The following is a 20,089-nucleotide window of genomic DNA, read 5'->3' as shown; positions in this document are numbered from 1 at the left end:
GGGGGCTTCCTGGAGTGCCATTAAAGCCCTGGGTCTGCAGGTGGCGGGAAAGGTTGTGTGCCCTGCCGGCAGTGGACGCTTTCCTCTGTGTGGTGGAAAATGTGACTCAGCTCTCTGGGAACTGGAACAGGAAAGTTCCCAGAGAGGCACTTCTGCAGAGACTGCAGAATGTGTCACCCCATTTCATGTTGTGCGATGGCAGCTCAGAGGGTATACGGTGTTCTGAAGAAAGGTACAAAGATACCAAGAGGGTGGCCTCAAGGGTAGCAACAGATGAGGAGAGACGGGATAAGATGAGTCATTGAAACCCAAGGGTCATTGAGCATCAAGAGGCGGGTTTCGTACTGGAGCTGTATCCCCTGGCAGCCTCGGCTCCACAGGTGGCTGGGCAGGGGGTGGATGGGTTGTGAGTGACAAAATCTCATCCTGGCCCTGCTACCAATTTGCTGGGTAGCCTCCAGCAGGTTCCTTGTTTCTGGCCTTCATTTTCCCATCTGGAAAATAAGGGTGTTGGGGGAGGGGTGCTGAACCATGTGACAAGTACTCACCAGTGGGAGTGTGACATGTGGCACCGAAACCTGTCCTGCATCCAGCACAGAGGGCAGGGCTGAGATGCTAGAACCCAGCACGGAGGCGGAGGGAGGTTCCGCATGTTCGGGAGAGCTCACGGGCACCCGCAGCCCGGGGTGGGAGGAGGAGGAGGCCTGTTTATTCTTCAGTCTGAGCTTCTGTTTCTTCATCTTCCATGATGCCCCCCACCACCGCAACCTGTCCCCACTTTCTGACACTTGTGTTGGTAAGGACTCTGCTTTGTGAGGAACAGTAACCAACTTGAGCTAGCTTAAGCACAAAGGGAAGGGAGTTTTTTGGGAAGACCCAGAGGCCAAGGTCATGGGTATAGTCAGGCTCAGGAAGGAGGGGCCTGGCCCTTGCCTTGGATAGCTGGAGATGGCAAGAGCCTCCTTGCTCCTTGGCTCTGTGCTTCTCCGGGTCTCTGCCTCTCTTCTCTCTCTGCTTCTCCACCCACGTGGCTAGCCAAGTGTGGGCTGTCCCACAGCTCCTCAGGTCTGCTCCAAACCACCCAGGTTCAACTTGCACCTCTCACTGAATCTGGCTCAGTGGTTGGCTGTCCAAGTGTGGGTTGGATTTCCAGCCTGGCCAAGGGGGCATGGTCACACTTCATAAACATGGCTGCCTCAACCCCACCTGTGTGAATGGGGGGCGTGTTCCTAAGAGAGGGCAGAGATCATGAGCTCAGGGGTTAAACAGACCCTTCAGAAGGTGGGACTCTAAGCCACAGGCTATTGTCCAGGTGTGTGTGGCATGACCTCTGAAGAGAGGACCATGGCCCAGATTCCCCACATGCCTCATCTCAGTCAACCCCCCACCCCATTTAGTACCCTTGAGCACAGGGAAGCTCAGATTTGTGAAGGCCCTGCCCGAGGTCCTGTACAGTGAGCAGAGCACTGGCGCTCCCCCTGACTCTCCCTGTAGCCTGTGTCTCTCCTCTGCGTCGTCTTTGCTCACACCATGAAGGGTCCTACAAACTCTTGGTGGCTCCATCGTCACTGCTGATGTGTTGAGCAATCAGTAAAACCTCAGGTTCTTTTTTTTACATGCTGCTGCACCACATCTCACCGCATTGAACATGTGTGGTTTCTTGTCAGACCCAAGCACAGGCCCTTATGTTTAATCCTAGTTCATCCTGTTAGATCCAGATTTTTATCCTAGAACCCATTTTTGTCATTCCTGTTCATTTCCTATCATGGGAAGGTTTGGTGTGCAAACCTTTTGTATCTTTTTACCACTACCAATCTAACTCTCTGAAGGAAAGTGCCAGGGGAGGACAATACCATTTCCCTCTGGTTGATAATTCAGCCCATATTCCTCCATCTTGACCTCAGGGGTATCAGGAGATACCTTTCTTGGCTGGAATCTAGGGAAGTTTATTTTAGTTCACAGATATTTTTCGTCCCAGGTACTACAGCAGGGTGGGAGGGTCCAGACACGCTTTCTGGTCCCTGCTCTGAAGTGTGCGTGGTCAGAGGAGGATGGGCAGTCTGTCGTCTTAGGAGTGCAGTTGGAGGGATGGGTGTACTTGCTGACCCTTGGGTGGAGGGCACAGGAGGGGAAAGGGGAGGGGGTGGTGCTCATAAAAGGCTTCATAGAGATGGTATTTGGGCAAGGGGGGATGGCCAGGCAGGCAATGTGGAGGTGGAAGGGAAGGAGTGTGCAAGCGCGTGGCAAGGCACGTTGGGGGAGGGGGGTGTGTGTGTGTGTGACTCTTGCTCGGGCATGTTTCCTCCATTTCCGTCTCCATCCTATCTATGTGGACATAACAGAAACCAACTCGAGCTGGCTTTGGTTTTAAGCAAAAACCTCAAGTACGCTATAAGGGTGCTGGAATGGCTGCGAGAACCTCTCCAGCACAGTGGGACCTTACTAGGTTAGGGACCAGGCCGGGCTGGGGCTGGAACGTAGGAGCTGTGGTCCCTCCTAAATCCTCTGCTATCTACGGGACTCCTTCCCCAACTCCTAGTGTTTGTCTCATCGGAGAGGGGGACAGACCAACTCTCAACAGCCAAACGTTTATCCCATGTCCCTCAGTGATCCAAACAGCCACGACTGAGGGTAAGGGCTTGGAGATGGGGGAGCTGGGGAGTGGACCCAGCACTCCTGCCCACTGCATCTTACTTGCTCCGGGAATTGGCTGTTGTTTCACCCCAAGTTAGAAGTAGAAAGCTGCAGGCGGGCTTGACTTGCATTTCTTGCAGTCAGGCAGGGCTGCAGAAGAAGGCGCTGGAGGGGCTGGGGGAGGCACGTCAGCCAGTGGCCAGGACGGGCCTGGAGGGAGCTGACGCCAGCCTGTCCATCTCCCGCAGAACCGACCCTCGGTGATCACCTGCGCCTCGGCCGGCGCCCGCAACTGCAACCTCTCGCACTGCCCCATTGCGCACAGCGGCTGCCCGGCGCCTGGGCCCGCCAGCTACCGGAGGCCACCCAGCGGTGAGTGTCACTAGGGCAGGGCCTCCTCACCTGCCACAGCCACCAGTGGCTCTGAGATTCCTCCTGTGTTGTGCTATAAACTGCAACCCCTTAGTGTTGAGGTTGAAAAGTATTTTCCGAACAATACATACCTACATTGTGTGTGGCTTGGGTGGGAAGGGCGTAAGAAATGCGTTGGCTCTGACCCCCCGGATCTCATGTTCTCACTGGGTGGTGGGACAGTATCTACCAATTTCAGGTGGATGCCACATTCTCAGTCTGAACCCCAGCCCAGTGCAGTAGGTATGTCACTATTTTATATACTCAGATAAATGACATGCCCAAGTGCCCAACTGACCCGGGGGGAGGTGGGCCTTCTGTCTCCAGAGCATGCACTGAGACACCCTGTGTGGCTCCAGTCTGATGGCTGACTCCAAGGGAGGGTGCTGCCCACACGGGCCTGTCGTGGCCACCTGTGCTCTGACCACTCCCCTGCTTCTCCTGCAGCCACCACCACCTGTGACCCTGTGGTGGAGGAGCATTTCCGCAGAAGCCTGGGCAAGAACTACAAGGAACCCGAGCCGGCGCCCAACTCAGTGTCCATCACGGGCTCTGTGGACGACCACTTTGCCAAAGCTCTGGGTGACACATGGCTTCAGATCAAAGCGGCCAAGGATGGCGCATCCAGCAGCCCCGAGTCGGCCTCACGAAGGGGCCAGCCTGCCAGCCCCTCTGCCCACATGGTCAGCCACAGTCATTCCCCCTCTGTGGTCTCGTGAAGGGGGCAACTCCCTTCAACAACACGTGGATCTGCATGGTTTGCCTGAGCATTGAACAGTCAGTGCTTAAAAAATGGAAAAAAAAAATTGGGGTGGGGAGGGGGGAGGGATGGTTTATTCGCAAAAACCATGTTGGGATTTTTGTTCTGTTCTGGTTTTGTACTTGCTTGGTATTCGTACAAGGGGGTCCTCAAACATGATAGCAGGAACTACATGTGGAACATCTGGCTAATGTACCATCCTTACTTCCTGCCTCAGTTACCAAAGAAACCTCTGACGCAGGTCTGCTGGGCCCAATGGGCCGGGCCTCCGCAGCGTGCTTTCTCACTCACAAGCCATGACACCATGGGTGACCCAGATGCTTTGTGCTTTTCCCTTTGCTTCTTGAGACCGGGGTGTGTGTGGCTCAGCTTCCATGGTGTGTTTGGTCCATTCCGTGTGTGCGTGTGTATACTTGAAGAGAACTGTTGTGTCTGATTTGCACTATTGGAGGAGGACTAAAGTTGCCTTCCTGACAACTTTATGTGAGATGTTAGTACTCTGAGGGCAAACTGCTGAAAAAGAAAGGGTTTAAGGATGACGTTTCTGACCATTTGTGTGTTTTTGTTTTTGTATTTTTTTTTTAATTTAGACAAAACAGCTTTGGAAGGGGAAGTCTCATACAGGTTATAGGTCTTTCTCTCTCTAGACGTCAGGTGCTTGCAAACTGGACTGCAGACTTTACAATCACGGGCATTTTACTTTCTCTGAACACTGCAGTTTGTTAGAGTAGAGCTGAGGTTGGAGGATTCCGTAGTGCTTTAAACGTGATGCATGTTTTAATGGAGAAAAAATAGCTGGTTTCTATTAATTGTATAGACAGTAAACAAAAATCTTAATACTAGCTTCCTTTCAGAATTAGTTTATTTTGTCAGTTACGTCCTAGATCTATTACTGCTGGTACAGTCGTACTCTAAGATTTGTATTTGATGTTCACTGCTCACCAGTCCTGCCGGAGACAGCTTTTACCGGCAGGCCCTGCAGAGAGCAGCGGGGCAGCCGCGGGGTGGGAGGCTGGAGTTGGGGCTGCAGGCTGACCTCGTCATTTATGTTTTGCATCCCCGTCTGCTTTATTACAAGCTCCCAGGGGAGTGGGATTTGTGTCTTCCAGTTTCCCTCAATACAGAAACTGCTCCCTTTGAACTCTCTTGGCTCAACAGGAGATTACTGACAATCTGTGATATGGTATTTTGTATGCTTCCTCGTACGCTGGGGCCAAGGCAGTATACATTCCTCTGACTTTATACAGTAATTACTGCATTTATTATCGTTTGCTATATTAATAGCTACTAACTAGAAATTAGCTGAAGCATGACAGACACAGCTGGGGAGGTCCCCACAGCTGCTCCTCCTTAAGTCGATGAGCCTTTCTACCCGCTGCCCTGCCAGTGCTCTGCATCCAGCCGGCCCCCAAGGGCTGAGGACGTCGCCTGACCAGGTAACACAGGCATGGCCACCTCACCTGTGAGGCATTATGGACTCGGGAGCCCTCGTGGCTGGTTTTCAGTATGAGAAAAAGTTTAGCAGTTGAATTTTGAAAATTGGCCCTGGGTAGAAAGGTCAGAGATTGGCTCTTGTAGTCACCGGGTGGCTTTAGGTCTTTAAAAAAGCAAGAGAAAAACCCTTCCCCTCTCGCCCCTGCGCACATTTCACTCCCATTTTACTGGGCTCCAAGCTTTGGCATTCAGGCCCCTATACTTTCTGTAGAAAAAAATCATGGAGAACACTTTTTTTTTATATAGGTGACTTTAAGACCATCATTACGCTGTGCGTAAAGAATGTACAGAGAAATTTGTAGGTATTTTTTGAAGAACAATTAATTTGTTAATGATGTGTAGCTATTTAATTTTTCCCTTTCCTATTGTAATCATTCATTTTTTTTGTTTGGAGAAAAAAAAGTTGATCTTTTTTTTGTCGTAGATTTGTCTGTAAAAGTGCAGGAACACAGTTATTCTATGAGAACACTGCATCTGCATTAATAGCCACTAGTTTGTTACTGCTACAGGCTACTGAGCACCATAACAGGAAAACAACCCCACTGCGGAACGGCTCCGGGACGGTTCTCCTCATCAGTGAATGGGGCATCACTTTGGGAGGGGGACGGTGGTGCGCACGGCCAGGTCCTTGGTGCGCTGACCTATCTGGGATAGGCAGCACCCTGGAGGGGCCTTGGGCAGAGGGGGCAGGCAACCAAACATTTCATTGAGAAAGCACACCCTCAGCCCTAAGAAGGGGCTCTGTAAAGTCCTCCCTGGAGCCGTGCAGTGCGTTCTGACTCTTCTCTTCATGTCTGTAAACCTGTAACATACCATTCTCTGTGGCCTGTTTTTCCTGGAAGAAGAAAAAAAAAGGTTTGGCAGGCCATCTTTTTTTTGTACTTAAAAGTAGCCTTAAGAACAATAATAAAGTGCTCTTAAACCATAGATTGAGTGTGGCTCTTTAATCTTGGAGTCTGGGCGGGTGGGCTACACTCAGCAGCCGGCACCTGTGTGTGGCTGCATCCATCCTTAATACCTGCACAAGCCGGAAAATAACAGTTTAAATGTTGGCTTTCTACTTTAGGCGAATATCATTTTTTTAAATCTATCCTATAGCAATCCTACTGTTGTAAGAGTCAGCCCCAGACTCAACTTTGCTTTGGTTCTCAGCCCAAGACAAAAGCTGAAGCTATAAGAGTAGAACAAAGTGTGGAAAAGGTGCCTCCGCTCTGCGCTGCTCCAGGGACAGTGACATGTCAGACACGGGGCAGGGTGGTCACAGACGCCGAAGACATGCCCCACTCCAGGGTCTCCACATCCAGCTCTGTGGGCCTCACAGATGCACAAACCCAAAATAAAGAGGAAAACCAGCCCTTGCCTGAGTGACGCCCCCAGTAGGGCCCATCCAACCCCTCACCACCTGCTGCAGGCTGAGGCAGACATAGCCACTACACCAGAGGCAGGGCCTCCAAGCCACGGCTGGGGAGGCCCCTTGGGCAGGGGAGGAAGAAGGTCTATGCTGGGCCTTCTCTGGGCCGCGAGAGGCCACAGGGGCAGAGAGAAATCTCTTCCCGACAGCTGTCAGGATCTGGCCTCAGACCTGCTTCTGGGCTCTTCCCCCAGCTCAAGGCAGCAACAGAAACGTCTCCCTCCCTTGAGCAGGGAGGCACAGATGAGCTGCCTGGATGCTGTCCTTGGTGGAATTCTGGGGTCACTTGGAGAGTGTGGTCTCTTCTGTCCCACACACAGCTCAGCTCTCCTTTCCTTCTTCCCTCTCCACCAAGACCAGGACGAGGGAAGCTCAGAAGGACCCCACCTTCACCAGTGCCCAGGGCTCCCACGGGTGAGGGGCTGGACAAGGAGACAGGCTCCCAGGACAGGCAGGAGCCCCTCCGTGGGTTTTGCGGTGCATCTGGGGACTTGGGTGCTGCCTCCCCACAATGCTCCTGGCAGGAGTTGGCTTCTTAATTCCCCATTTGGTCTGCATTAGGCCAGTGGCTCCCTGCCCTCATCGCCACCCCTGGGGGCCACAGTGGAAGGATCCTGGGAGCTTAACTGCCAAACACTAGTGACAACAAGGAAACAAAAACTGCATGGAGGAACCAAATCCCACATCAATGGCAATGCCAAAGCCAAGGTTATTATTTAGCTTAGAACTGGCAGGATCATGAATCATGACAAATGCAGAACACGAAGCTCCGGGGCCGCAGAGGGAGGGTCCCAGTCCTCAGGGTATGGAGAAGAGGGGACCAGAGAAGCTGGAGGGGTGCAGGGTCCAGAATCACCAGTCCTGGGGTGCAGTCTGCTCCGGGTACGGGGAGCTCCTTGGCAGCCAGAGAGAGGCTGGGTCTACATGGGGCCATCTCAGACAGTCTCATCATCGCTCATGTCCCAGATCTGCATGGAGAAGGGGAGACATTCAGCCAAGTGGTATGGTGGCCAGGTGGCACCCACTGACACTGTTTCAAACTGTGCAGCTGCCACTGCAGCCACAGGAACGCTGGCTCTCCCTCGCAGGAGGAGGCGTGCAAGCTGCCCACGCCAGCCTCCCCAATCCTCATAACTCCCTTGTAGCAGAGGGGCTGACGCCACATCTCTAGTACATCACCTGCAGGTGGGAGAGCTGGGATTTGAACTGGAGAGAGAGACTGCCGCCACCTCACCTTCTGTGTGTCCACCTCAGGGAGGCTGGCCTGACCCAGCCAGGCCGGATGCGCCTTGTCTTGGCAGTACTCACCCCTACCCCAGATCATCCTAGATCTAGTTATTTCCTTCCTGCTGCCCACCTGCCCCGAAGGCGAGCTCCAGGAGAGCAGGGACCCTCTGGTGTGGGCACTTGCTGAAGACAGGCCCTGCCTGCTGCGGACACACTTCCTGCCTCGGGATGCTGCACCCCTGGCGGCTGCTACATCATCCACTTGGAACTTCAGTCTGGTTGCTGACACTCCCAGACTGACGCTAGAGAGCTGGCTGTCTCTTGGGAGCAAGCCCTCTCTTCAGTCCAGAGGTGGAGTGGGGCATGAAGTGGAGACAGACAGATCCTGCCTCCGTTAGTGTGTGTGCTCAGGGAGCTGTGAGACGCATGGCTGTGAGCAGAAATGAGAGAACCTTCCTGTGTGGGAGAGGCCTCTACCCTGCAGCCAGATGAGCCTGGGCTCTTTCCTTGCGGGCCTTGGCATGAACCTCCCAGGAGGGAGCCAAGGCTAGCATGGCAAGTCCAGGGAGCCAAGGCCAGCACGGCAGGTCCCAGGGTCCCTCACACCCTGGGCTCCCTGGAGGACTGGTCCCTGAAGTTACTTCTTCAGACTCAGAATTCCTAGAATTGGTTGCAAAAGGCCACCTCAATGCTAGCAGAGCTGAGAGAAGCAACAGTGTGTTTACACGAGGCTGGCCCAGGGAGACAGAATGCCCAGCCAAAGTAAACATAAACACCAGCTTGGCATTCAAAGCCAAAGATGTGGAAAATAAATACGGAGAGAAGGAAATTTCCTCTCTCTGGAGGACCCAGCTGCCTGGACTGAGGGCTGGTGGTGGGTGTTCCTGTCACCATTCCCCTCCACTTCTGCAGAGGCCCAAATGTCCAAGGACATTAGGGTGGGATTGCAAAGTGAGATCCAGATGCCAACGTAAGCAGGACCAGGGTGTGGAAGAGCTGGTCTGGGGTCCAGTGACCTGTGTGTGTATGCTCTGTTAGGCCCTGTCCCTTCTCTGGGCCTAGCTCCCCACCAAGCTCATCCTCAGCATGGCTGGAAATGCCCTGTAGGGTGGGATGCTGCACGGTGGCTATGTTTGTAACAAAGGCTGCATTTAGGAGCCCCTGGATCTGATCTTCTGGTTCCGGTGGTCTGAGTGGAGGATCCTGAGCCACTAGAGAGTTTGCAGTACAGTTCATCCATTCTTTCACTCTGTCGTTCAATGAATGCATTTATGGGGCCCTCTCTGTGCCATGCCCCTTGCAGAACTGGTGTAAATACTCCCTGGTATATTGATGGAAACAAGATGAGAGAGGTAAAGTTACTTGCCCGGGATCATGCAGCAAGGAATCTGTAGTGCTGGGAGCACAGGTGTGTGGAAAGGGCTGGGCAGGCTGCATGGAGAAGGAGGCCATGTTGGGAAGGGCGGCACTGGGCCAAGATGAAGGAGAATGAGTAGGGTGGGCCTTATGGCCCGTGGCCCTTTAGGACCTCCTGCCTAGCCTCCTGGGGAGGGGGCACCAACCAGGGCAGGGCAGGGTTGATGCCCATGAGCAGTGTGCCCTCTGTGAATGGGCGAACAGGATTATTTACAGAAGGACAAGGGCAGGGCTTTGTGGGAAAGTAGCAGCCCTGGGAGCCTCTATCCATTTTATCAGACCTCAGCTATGGGGAAGGGCATCCTTGGCACTCGGCCCCACCCCTGCCCGGCATAGTGGGCAAACTGAAACTGGGTGGCAGTAGGTCTGGGAGGGGGCCTGGCTGGCCCCTTGCTCTTGGACAGATTCAGCTGCTTGAAGGGCCTGACAAGATCCTGTAAGACACCCAAAGGGCTGATTGTGATGCAGCAGGTGGTGGATTTTATACACCACTCGGATTTTTCAGAACAAGTTCCTGGGCCAGGGACAGGCTCTCCACAAGGGTAGCTAGCCTGTTCCCACCAGGCTGGGCTCAGAAACATAAGCCTCGTCTCCTCCTAGAGAGTGCTGAGATCACGCTCCCTGCTGTGTCATCAGCCTCATGCACAGAACCTGGCACAGAGAAGGGGCGCCATGAATGTCCTCTTAATAAATAAAGGTCATAGTAGATTGGCAAGGATTTTTTAAAATGTTAATACTCAGTGCTGGCAAGGGTGTGGTGAAACACTAACACAGGAGAAATATAAATTAGTACCATATTTTTTTTTTTCAAAGAAGAGATTTGGTAATATATGTTATACAAAACTTTAAAAATTGTTCATCCCCTAAGGAAGAAATAAGTGCTTTCTTTTTGCAGATAATATCAAAGTATACCTAGAACCCCCCCCCAAAATAAATGCCAAGTTGATTACAAGTGAAAAATACTCAGTAAGATAGCAAGATAAAAAATTAAATTAAAAACAATTAAATGAAAAACAAGGCACAGCCCCCCTATGTACAAACAACATCCAGTTTGCAAACAGAATGGAAGAGAAGAACTCATTATAGCAGCAATGAAAAAGATAAATTACCAGGAAATAAACCTAACGTTAAATGTATAAAATCTATGTAAATAATAACAAAAATAATCAAAATAGTTCTGTAGCAGTCTTCATAAGACTTGTAAAAAGATGCAAAAGTAAACTGGAACAGATGGAAAAACAACCCTTGTTTTTGCAAAGGACAATTTCCAAAGTGATCACATAAATTTAATATAATCTCAATTTTTAAAAATCAACAGTATCTATTCTGGAGCTAGACGAGCTGGTTCTAAAGCTTTTGTGGAAAAGCAAGCAGGAATGCCTGGGAAAACCTTTGGAAAGGAAAGCAACAGAGAGGCACCGTGCTCTGTTCACACACATTGTGAGGTCTCTGTAAGAGAGGGCATGTCAGCATGAGACTGGACAGTGGACAACATGAGTGCAGAAACAGAAGTCCAACTACATAGGGAAATTCAGCATTTTAGCAATAAAGGCCTGGGGGAATCAAATTATTAGAAGAAGATGGACCTGTTAATAAGTGATTTGGGGATAAGTGGACAGTCACTTGGAAAAAGATAAAATTGATTCCATGTCTTACACTGTACATTAGAATCAATTCCAAATGGAATAGAGATCTAAATATTTGAAGGAAAAAAAAAAAAAAGAAAACATAAGAAGCCTGAGAGTAGTGAAAGCCTATGACCCAAAATCTATAGCAATAAAAAAATGCATATATTGGACTCTGTAAAAAAACACACATGTAATTTTGCATGGGAAAGCACTATAAGCAAAGTCAAAAGGACAAACTACAAACTGGGAGAAAACATCACAACATACCATAAAGGGCTAATCTCCTTAACAGACAAAGAGCTCTTAGAAATCAATAAGAGGAAGACCAAAAAGCTGACTCTAGAAAAACAAGTCAAAGACATGGACAGTTCACAGAAAAAGATAGGCAAATGACCCATACACATAAGAAACGGTGCTCAATCTGTCTCATAACAAGAGAAATGCAAAGATTTCCTAGGGTGCAAAAAGTACTGATCAGAAAGGGAAAAATTGATTTGCATTTCACAAGAATTAAAACTGCTGGTCTTGGAAAGATACCACGAAGAAAACGAAAAGGCATGTGTCACAGACTAGAAGAAAATATCTATATATAAAAAGGACCTGTATCCAGAATATATAAAGAACTCTTACAACTTAATAGTAAACAACCTGATTTTTTTTTTAAATGCACAAAATACTTGAACAGACACTTCACAAAAGAGGAAATATAGCCTGTAAGGCCCAGAAAAGATGCTCAGCATCCTTAGTCCTCTGGGAAATGCAAATCAAAATCAGAAAGAGATGTGACACCCCACCTCCCCATAATAGCTAAAACTAAAAACCCTGGCAATACCAAATGTCTACGAGGATGTGGAGAAACTGGAACTCACACACTGCTGCTAAGTGGGAATGTAACGTGGCAAAACCACTTTGGACAAGTCTAGTGACTTATACACTTAAAGATAAACTTATCATGTGATCCAGCCATTCCACTCCTATTTACCCCAAAGAAATGAAAACATGTCCACAGGAAGACCTGGGCAAGAATGCTCATGGCAGCTTCATTCATAACAGGCACAAACTAGAATCGACCCAAATGTCCATCAACAGGAAAAGAGAGAAACAAACTGTGGTTATGTCCACACAATGGATACTGCTCAGCCAACAAAGAGGCAGCCAGTGTGCTCATCAACTTGTACAAAGCTCAGTGTCTTTATCCAGACTAAAGCAGCCCAATGTGGGGAGTAGGGGCAGGAATGGGAAGATGTTGGTCAAAGGGTACAAAGTCACAGTTACATAGCATGAACAAGTCTAGAAACCTAAGGTACATCATGAGGACTGTAGTTAATACTGTATACTGGAAATCTGCTAAGAAAGTAGATCTTAGGTGCTCTTACACACACACACACACACACACACACACACGACTGTGTGAGCTAATGGATATGTTAATTTCGTTGACTGTAGTAATCATTCCACTGTATATGTGTATACCAAAATATGTTGTACACCTTAAATATATTTAATTTTTTTGAAAAAAAAAGATGACTGCCACAAAAGACTACATACTGTATAGTTTCATTTATATGAAATCCTAGAAGGACAAAACTAATCTATGTGACAAAGTAGATCATTTGCGAAAACTTACCAAGCTATACCCTTCAAATGGGTGTGTTTTATTGTACGTACGTAATACCTCAGTAAAGTTGATTTCTTTAAAAAGCTACACTGAGGTATAACATTTTCTTACCTATCAGATTGGCAGAAGTCCCACAGCTCGACACCACATTCTGTCAGTGAGCCTATGGAGAAAACAGCACTCCGAAGCACTGCTGGTGGGACACAACCACCACCACCCTGTGGAGGAAAACCGGGCACTGTCCAACAGAATTGCTTATGTCTTACTTTGACCCACCCATCTCACTTCCAGGAGTCCATCCTCAAGATGCCCCTCCATAGTACAAAAGGTCCTTCTCATTGCTGCCCAATTTGTTACAGGGAAAGACTGGAAACAATCCGAGAGGTCCTCAGGGAACCGCTGCTGAAACCTTCACTGAGCATTCACACCTGGACTCTGTGGCTCTAGAACACAGCAAGGAAGAGTCCAATCAACTGATGTGGGCAGACCTCCAAGATTAGTTTAGTGAAAGAAAGAAAAACACAGTATCTGTGGCATGCCACCTTTGTGTAGGAAAAAAGAAAATTTTTAATTTTGCCAAAATAAACCCAGGAACAATAAACCAAAAATTAAATGCCTACCTATATGGGGTGGGTGGAAATGGCACTGAGATTGCTCTGAGTGTACCTTTTAATTTGGAATCATATATGTTTTACATATTTAAAAATTAAATAAAGACTATCCAGAAGCACAAGCAACAAAACAGAGAAGGAAAGAAATTGGACTTTATCTAAACTAAAAACATTTGTGCTTCAAAGGACGATATTAAGAAAGTGAAAAGACAACCCACAGAATGAGAGAAATTATTTTCAAATCATGTATCTGAGAAGGGACTTACATCTTGAATATGTAAAAACCATCTACAACTCAATGGTAAAAAGACAATCCAATGAAAAAATGGGCAAAGGAGTTGAATGGACATTTCTCTCAAAAAGACATACAGATTGCTAAGATGCACATGAAAAGATGTTCATTAGACATCAGGAAAATGCAAGTCAAAACCACAAGATACCACTTCACACCTGCTAGGATGGCTACAACCAAATAATAAGTGTTGCCACGATGTGGATGAGCCGGAACACTCATACGTTGCTGTTAGAAATGTAAAATGGTCCAGCCCACTTGGAAAACAATCTAGCAGTTCATCAAAAAATTAAACATAGAGTTACCATAAGGCCCAACAATTCTTATCCTAGGTAACCACCCACGAGAAATGGAAACATGTCCTCCAAAAAACTTGTATACGAACATTCACAGCATTATTCATAATAATCGAAAAGTGGAAACCCAATGTCCACCAGCTGATGGATAAACAAAACGTGGTCTATTCATACAGTGGAATATCATTCGGCCACCCCCCTCCCCCCACCTGATCTTCTCGGCAGCCCCGTGGACAGGTATGACTGCTCCCTTCATACAAAGTAGGGAGCTGAGGCCCAGAGAAGACTACAGAGCATGTCCAGGAGACCATGCCAGCCAAGGGAAGGCTCCTTCCACTTTATCTCGCCACTTCTTTATGGTTAAACTTAACTCCTTTCTAAAAAGTGACTATGCACAGTCTCTGAAGTCTGCTCCCTGGACCCCAGACACTCGCGTTCCCCTCACTGCCTGTTATGCTAATGAGTGACCTCAAAGACCAACGGCACGCACAGACATCACGAATAAACCCAGGGCGGGTGAAAGGCGAGGCCAGCTTCTGACCTGTTCTGCCTCAGGGGTCCCCTGCTCTGTCCTCCCACCCCAGTCCAGGAGGCAGAGCCTCAGCTCCTGCCCCACTGCACGGTGGCTACAGAGCAGAGCGTCTGCTGTACTGTTCTCAGCTGGTGGGGTACGCTTGGCCCCTCTGCTCAGAGCTGGGCCCAAGCCCTCGTCGCTGTCTTCTGGCCACTGCTGTGAGTGGGAGGGGAACTCCCAATCAGCTGATCACAAGCAGCCAGAGAGAAGGTACGGCCTGGCCTGCACACACCCAAAGGGCCTCAGGGTGTAACTCCCCAAAGAGACAGACACGTTTGAAAGGAGCCGCTCGTCATCCAGTTTCAAACCTGTGTCCCACTTCTGGACTGCGCTGCTTGGAGCATGCCATAAACTGAGGCTTTTCTTTGAGAAACACTGTGATTACCTTGTGAATAGCACAATTATATTTCTATGTGTGCTAAAAATGTTCATTGGTTGATTATAAACATTTAAAATATACCAGAGTGCTGAAAACTGCATTCTTTAATTTTCATATAAAGATGAAGTGTCCATACCTCTCTGGGCCTTGTAGCTGCCCCACTCCCCACCCCTGCCACTGGAGTCTTTACAGGTGTGTTTCCCTGCAGGGAAGGACAGAGACCAGAGGGCTCCGGGTTGGCGTTTGCTCAGGACTAGGTAAGGACGATGGAGTGGGTTTCCCCAGCAGACTTCCCAACCAGGATTCAGTCCACTTGGGGGAAGAATGAAGAAGGTCCTATCAGGTTTCTGAAAGGACCACACTCCATTCATTCATTCATTCATGGGCATTCATTCCTTCAAAACACATTTCCTGAGTAGTGCAGCACCAGGCATGGGGAGTGTCCATTTCTTGCCTGTCCTGGTGGTCAGTACCTTTCTCAAACCTGTGGGAAACAAAGGGGGCATGAAACCCCATTTCTTCTGTGGTGGGGGGTCTGATAGTTAGCAATCCTTCACCAAGCACTGCCAGGAGGTGGCTTACAGGGACCAGAGGAGGAACAGAGGAAACACTCAGAAAGTTATCCCAGAGAAGATTCAGGTGGACAGACAGTAGAGAGCTGCTTGTTCCCAGGACAGCTGGGCCAGGCAGGGCTGCTCAGGACAAGGACCCCAAGCACAGCCCTGAGGCCCAGAGAGAGGCCAGGGCTTGTGGGCTCCCAGGGCCAGCAGACTGTGGGCCAGGGCTTGTTCCCTGACTTCCTAGGTTGGGTTTGTGGAAAGAAATGGAGGGGGAACAAGAAAGAGTGGAGAGGAGCAGATGGTGGGCTCAGGCTGCAGGGTGTGGCACACACACACACACCCCCCGACCCCAGAATGGAGACACCCAGCCGGAGCACAAGAGGGGAGGCAGGGCTAGTTCCAGTGTCATTGTGCCCACGAGAGAATAGGGTCTGTTGTCCCCACAGGTGTCAGTGACCCTGGCCGTTCTTGGGTCTCCATAACCCTGCTGGCACTGTTCCCATCCACACTCCACGCGGCACCAGGCTCGTGTCCTCCTCCAGTTTTACTGCCTTCAAAGGCTTCCCCTCGCACATAGAGTGAACCCCAAACTCGTTTTAGGGCCACCAAACCCAAGCCCAGACCCTGCTGGCCCTACAAGCTCACCTCCCTCCCTCCGTTCAGTCACCAGCCCTTCCCTTCCTCGGGCCTCTGAATGCGCTCCTTTGGCGTAGAAGACTCTTCTGTGGCGGCCCCTGCCTGCGACTCCTGCACCGCTGGCTCCCGCTCAGTCCTCAGCTTCGGCAGCTTCCCTGATCACCCTCTGCCATCAGCCGCCTCCTTACTCTCCAGCTCACGCGACCAGCTTGGTTCTTCCAGGGCTCCCACCATAACTGAGTTTGTGCATTTGTCTGACCTCCCCACGGGACAGGCTTGGTCTGTCTGTTCACCACTGTGGCCCCAGCCCAAGCACAGGGCCTCGCCCAATAAAGGGTTTTTGAATGAACAACGATTGAGAACCATCTGCTCTAGATATGATTTCACAGTGGAGAAGAGAGGGGACATTTTGGCCTGAATGTAATACCCAAGAATCAAACAGTCAAGGAAGGGCCCCTCAGCCTGGCTGGTTGCTGGGGACTCCAACAAGTTATTGGTCTCCAAGGCCCAAGGATGATGGGGAGGGCCATGGGCAACTCCCAGCAGGAGCACATGGGGGCAGTAGGCCAACTTTCTGAGGGAAGTCTAGGCCGCAGACCACTCACGCCCTTATTCTCTTTCCTGTGCCCCACTGCTGGGTCCCAAGCCAGACCACGGGAATGCAGGGTGTCAGACAGTTTTCACTTCAGGTCTCTAAGAGGCTCCAGGTGGGACTGGTGCTGGTTGGAAAGGTGCTCTGCCCGCAGCAGCAGTGGGGCCTCCCCGGATGGGTGGGCTTCGCAGGTTTACCCATCATCATGCTGGGCCCAGCTCTGCTGTGCAGCTTGAGCCCAGGCCCTGGAGAGGGCTGCCGGGAAGTGCTGTCGGGGAGAGGCCTGGGTCTGACTTCCTGGTTCCCAGATTCCTTTGTGGAGCCCCTGTCACACCACAGGGACCACAGGCAACTCAGAACTGACCCTTCCCACTTTCACACAGTAAGTCCAGAAGGGGGAGAACTAAGCACATGCCCTGGGGTCCATGTCTGTACTGCGGAATCCAAAAGCTTCAAGATCCTTCTGCCCCTCGGCCAAGTCTGGCTGATGTTAACTGCTTAGGCCTGATGGTGCCAGCTGATGACCAGCCTTAAGGAATGAACGAGAGGGATGAGAGCAGAGTCTGCACAAGGACAGCTGAGTAGATGGTCGACAGCCCACGGCCTGCAGGGGATGTCCAGGTGCCATGCTGTCTCACTCCTCATCCAGCCACACATCTGTCCCCCTCCTCCAGTGGAGATGGATTGATTCCTCCCCACCCTGCCTGTCCTCAGGGTCTGCACTTCCGCTGTCACACACCACCTCCCTAGTACTTCACTTTTGAAAGACACCACCCCCCTTCCCACCTGTGCCTCACTCACTCATTGCCTCCTCTACCCCGATCAAACCCCTCTTCTCAGGGAACCCTAGCCCCAGACTCAGCTCTCCAGACACCAGGCAGTTGAGGACCAGAAATGGGGAGGATGAGGAGAGAGAAGGGAATAGAAATCTGGGGACTAATTCTGGCACTAGAGTCTTCTGGTGGAGAAGGTCTCCCTGGCCTGTCCCATCCCCAGCCCCACAGGTGCCAATCCAGGGACTGAGTGTGCACTGCCCCATGACACCCATTGCTTCGGGGGTTCTGGGAATAAGGTTAAGGTTTTACTAGAAAGGAACACTCACAGCCAAGGCAGGTGGTAAGACATAAATAGTGACTCACACAAAGAATGTTGGGCAGCCAGGATGAGGGGAGAAAAGGAGAAAGGTAGTGCTTGGTGTTGGCAGGACGCCCCCCCACCATGGTGGGGTCTCGTCGGGAGGCTGCCTCCATCTGACTGTGGCCTGCACAGCTGATCAGAGGCACACCTGTGCACACATGCAGCTAGCATGCCACCTTTGGGGGCACTCTGCCCCTAGTTTTCCTGCTCCCCCCACAAGATGCTCTGGGCTGCAACTGATGGGTGGAGGGCGCTGAAAGAATGGCCTCAGGCCTCAGAACCTAGATCCAGAGAAAAAGGAAGGCCACTGCACCAGGCTGCACTCGATGCTCAGCAGTTCCAAACATCACTGCGCCAACACTGAGAACAAGGCTAACATTGAACCACAGAGAGACCAGGACAGATGCCCTGGAGGGAGATACCCAGAGGTCTTCATCTTAAAGAAGGCATAGGACAGTGCATTGCCCAGTGGCAGGGACACCCCACGACAGTCCATCTGAGAAAGGGATGCTGTTTCCACCATCCCACCATGGGGCTGAATGGAATTCCAAGGCCAGGGCAGCAGAAGGACACAGGGGAAAGGCACGTCCCTTGGAGGGCAGGAAACTCAAGCCATCCCCTTGGCCAGAGATGAGAAACTGCTGGCCCAGGCTGGTCCTGGGGCCTGCTCTGCCCTGCCCGGTGCTCTCCCATGCTGCCCCATCACCCTGCTGGGAGAGACCCCCTGCTCTCCCCTACAAGCTGGGAGAGACTAGGTAGCAGTGCTTGACGCCTGGATAGATGGACTGTTAGGTAGGCATTAAACCAGTTTTCAAGCAAGGTTGAGTGACATGAGAAAATGATCACAAATGTATTAAATGAAAAGAGAAAATAAAACTATATGTTTGGTCTGGCCCCAGTTACATACATGCATGGTTAAAAAAAAAAGGGTAGAAAAGCAAAACAGAATAACCTCTGAGTAGTGGAATCATGGGTGTAAATGTAATTCCTTAGTTTTGAATTTTTTACAATGCTCACGTACTACTCTCACAATGAGAAAAAAATGCAGGGTAAGGAGAGGGGACACGGATGCTCCTGGGGGACAGGGGTGGTGTGGGACGTATGGGGTGTGCACTGGCTACAGGAAGTGCCTGGGCCTGTGGCAGAGCACAGGGAAGAGAACCTCCTGGTTTCTTTTTGTTTCTGCCTCCCAGGAAGTGCTGAAAGCAAAATAAGAAACCTCCTTCCAAGAGGGAAATGCTGACGTTTTACACATGGAATCCTTAGTGAGGTTTCAAACAAAAGACCCTGGAATTCCCAGCCCACAGCGACAGGCTGCTCAATGTCTCTCCATCTAATTCACCTGGAAATGGTCCTCAGGGCCCTGCTACACTTAGGACCTGCTACATCCCCTTCCCCTGGGGATGTTGTTCACTGATCTCCATTATCTCTGAGCTCCGCAGAGGGTGTTCATTGCCTAAATCCGAGCGTCTGACCGAGTTCTGAGCAGGGATAGACACAAGTCCAATGACTAGTGAGGAGCTGACTGGCTTGGGGGCTCTCAGCTCCTAATGACCAAAAGACATTGGAAAAAGAGAAGCTGCAGAAGACTGTGGTGGCAGCGGTGGATGCCAGGCAACAGGCTGTGCCACTGAGCGCCTCACCTTCCACCCAGCTAGCCAAGTAGTGTGGACTTATTTCGGGACGTGTAGGAGAAGGGTGGCTGGGCCCCAGGCTTGTACGCTTTCTCCCAAGCTGCAAAACATATTTTTTAAATTAGGTGGTAAGAATACAGGGTAATTTTTGTGGCACCAACATACTTTCTTTCAAAATATGATTTATATGTTTGGCCCACATTTTAAATGAAATGGTTATTGAGATAAATGGCCATGCTGGAGGCTGCAAAATGGTTTCCATTATGTAGCTCTTATGTTCAGTCCTGTAGAAAACTTTTTGAAAAGTGCCCCTTTAAAAAGGAAGACACTTGTGCATATTTGCTCATTATGTTTGGGGTCAACACTGGAGAGAGGGGGAAGAGAAGGGAGAAGGCCTTGAGAGCTCAGAGCTCCAGGGTGAGGTAAACGTAGGATATAAACATACACAAACTCCCTTGGTGAGAAGTGAGAACTGTGATGCTTTAAATGATACAATGCAGGTGACCTGGAACCTCAGGACAGGGACATGATCCCCTCCTAAGAAGGCATGTGTGGACATGTTGCGTATCCTCTGCACAGAGTCCTGAGGGCACTGCCCTGGGTATGACCATCAGAGACCAAGCAATAGCAGACATTGACTCCCTGACTTTCTATAAAGCTACTAGTGCCAGTCAGTGCGGTATTGAGCTAAAGATAGAAAAGAACAGAGAGGCAGAAATAGATGCACACAAATACCGGGCAACTGGCTTTCAACAAAGATGCCACGGTAATTCAATAGG

The 20,089-nt window shown here is 50.2% G+C and overlaps 2 protein-coding genes across 6 annotated transcripts in view; one reads left to right on the top strand and one right to left on the bottom strand.

Moving 5' to 3' along the window:
• Nucleotides 1–3,835, top strand: part of VGLL4 (vestigial like family member 4) — a 159,619-nt gene extending 155,784 nt beyond the window's left edge. For all 3 annotated transcript variants that reach the window (XM_063114699.1, XM_063114698.1, XM_063114700.1), the window contains 2 exons: nt 2,883–3,006; nt 3,493–3,835. In XM_063114699.1, the coding sequence (XP_062970769.1) occupies nt 2,883–3,006; nt 3,493–3,764 (396 nt within the window). In that variant the 3' untranslated portion in view covers nt 3,765–3,835. The remainder of the gene's footprint in view (nt 1–2,882; nt 3,007–3,492) is intronic.
• Nucleotides 3,836–7,444: 3,609 nt separating this feature from the next.
• The window catches only part of ATG7 (autophagy related 7), a 262,622-nt gene continuing 249,977 nt past the window's right edge, over nt 7,445–20,089 (bottom strand). For all 3 annotated transcript variants that reach the window (XM_063114002.1, XM_063114001.1, XM_063114004.1), the window contains one exon: nt 7,445–7,678. Coding sequence is in view for 2 of the 3 variants with exons in the window: in XM_063114001.1 (XP_062970071.1) it covers nt 7,646–7,678 (33 nt within the window). In the remaining variant the exon portion in view is untranslated. The remainder of the gene's footprint in view (nt 7,679–20,089) is intronic.

This window comes from Cynocephalus volans, chromosome 11, assembly GCF_027409185.1.
Source record: "Cynocephalus volans isolate mCynVol1 chromosome 11, mCynVol1.pri, whole genome shotgun sequence".
NCBI lineage: Eukaryota > Metazoa > Chordata > Mammalia > Dermoptera > Cynocephalidae > Cynocephalus > Cynocephalus volans.
This window is presented reverse-complemented; position numbering and strand designations above follow the sequence as displayed.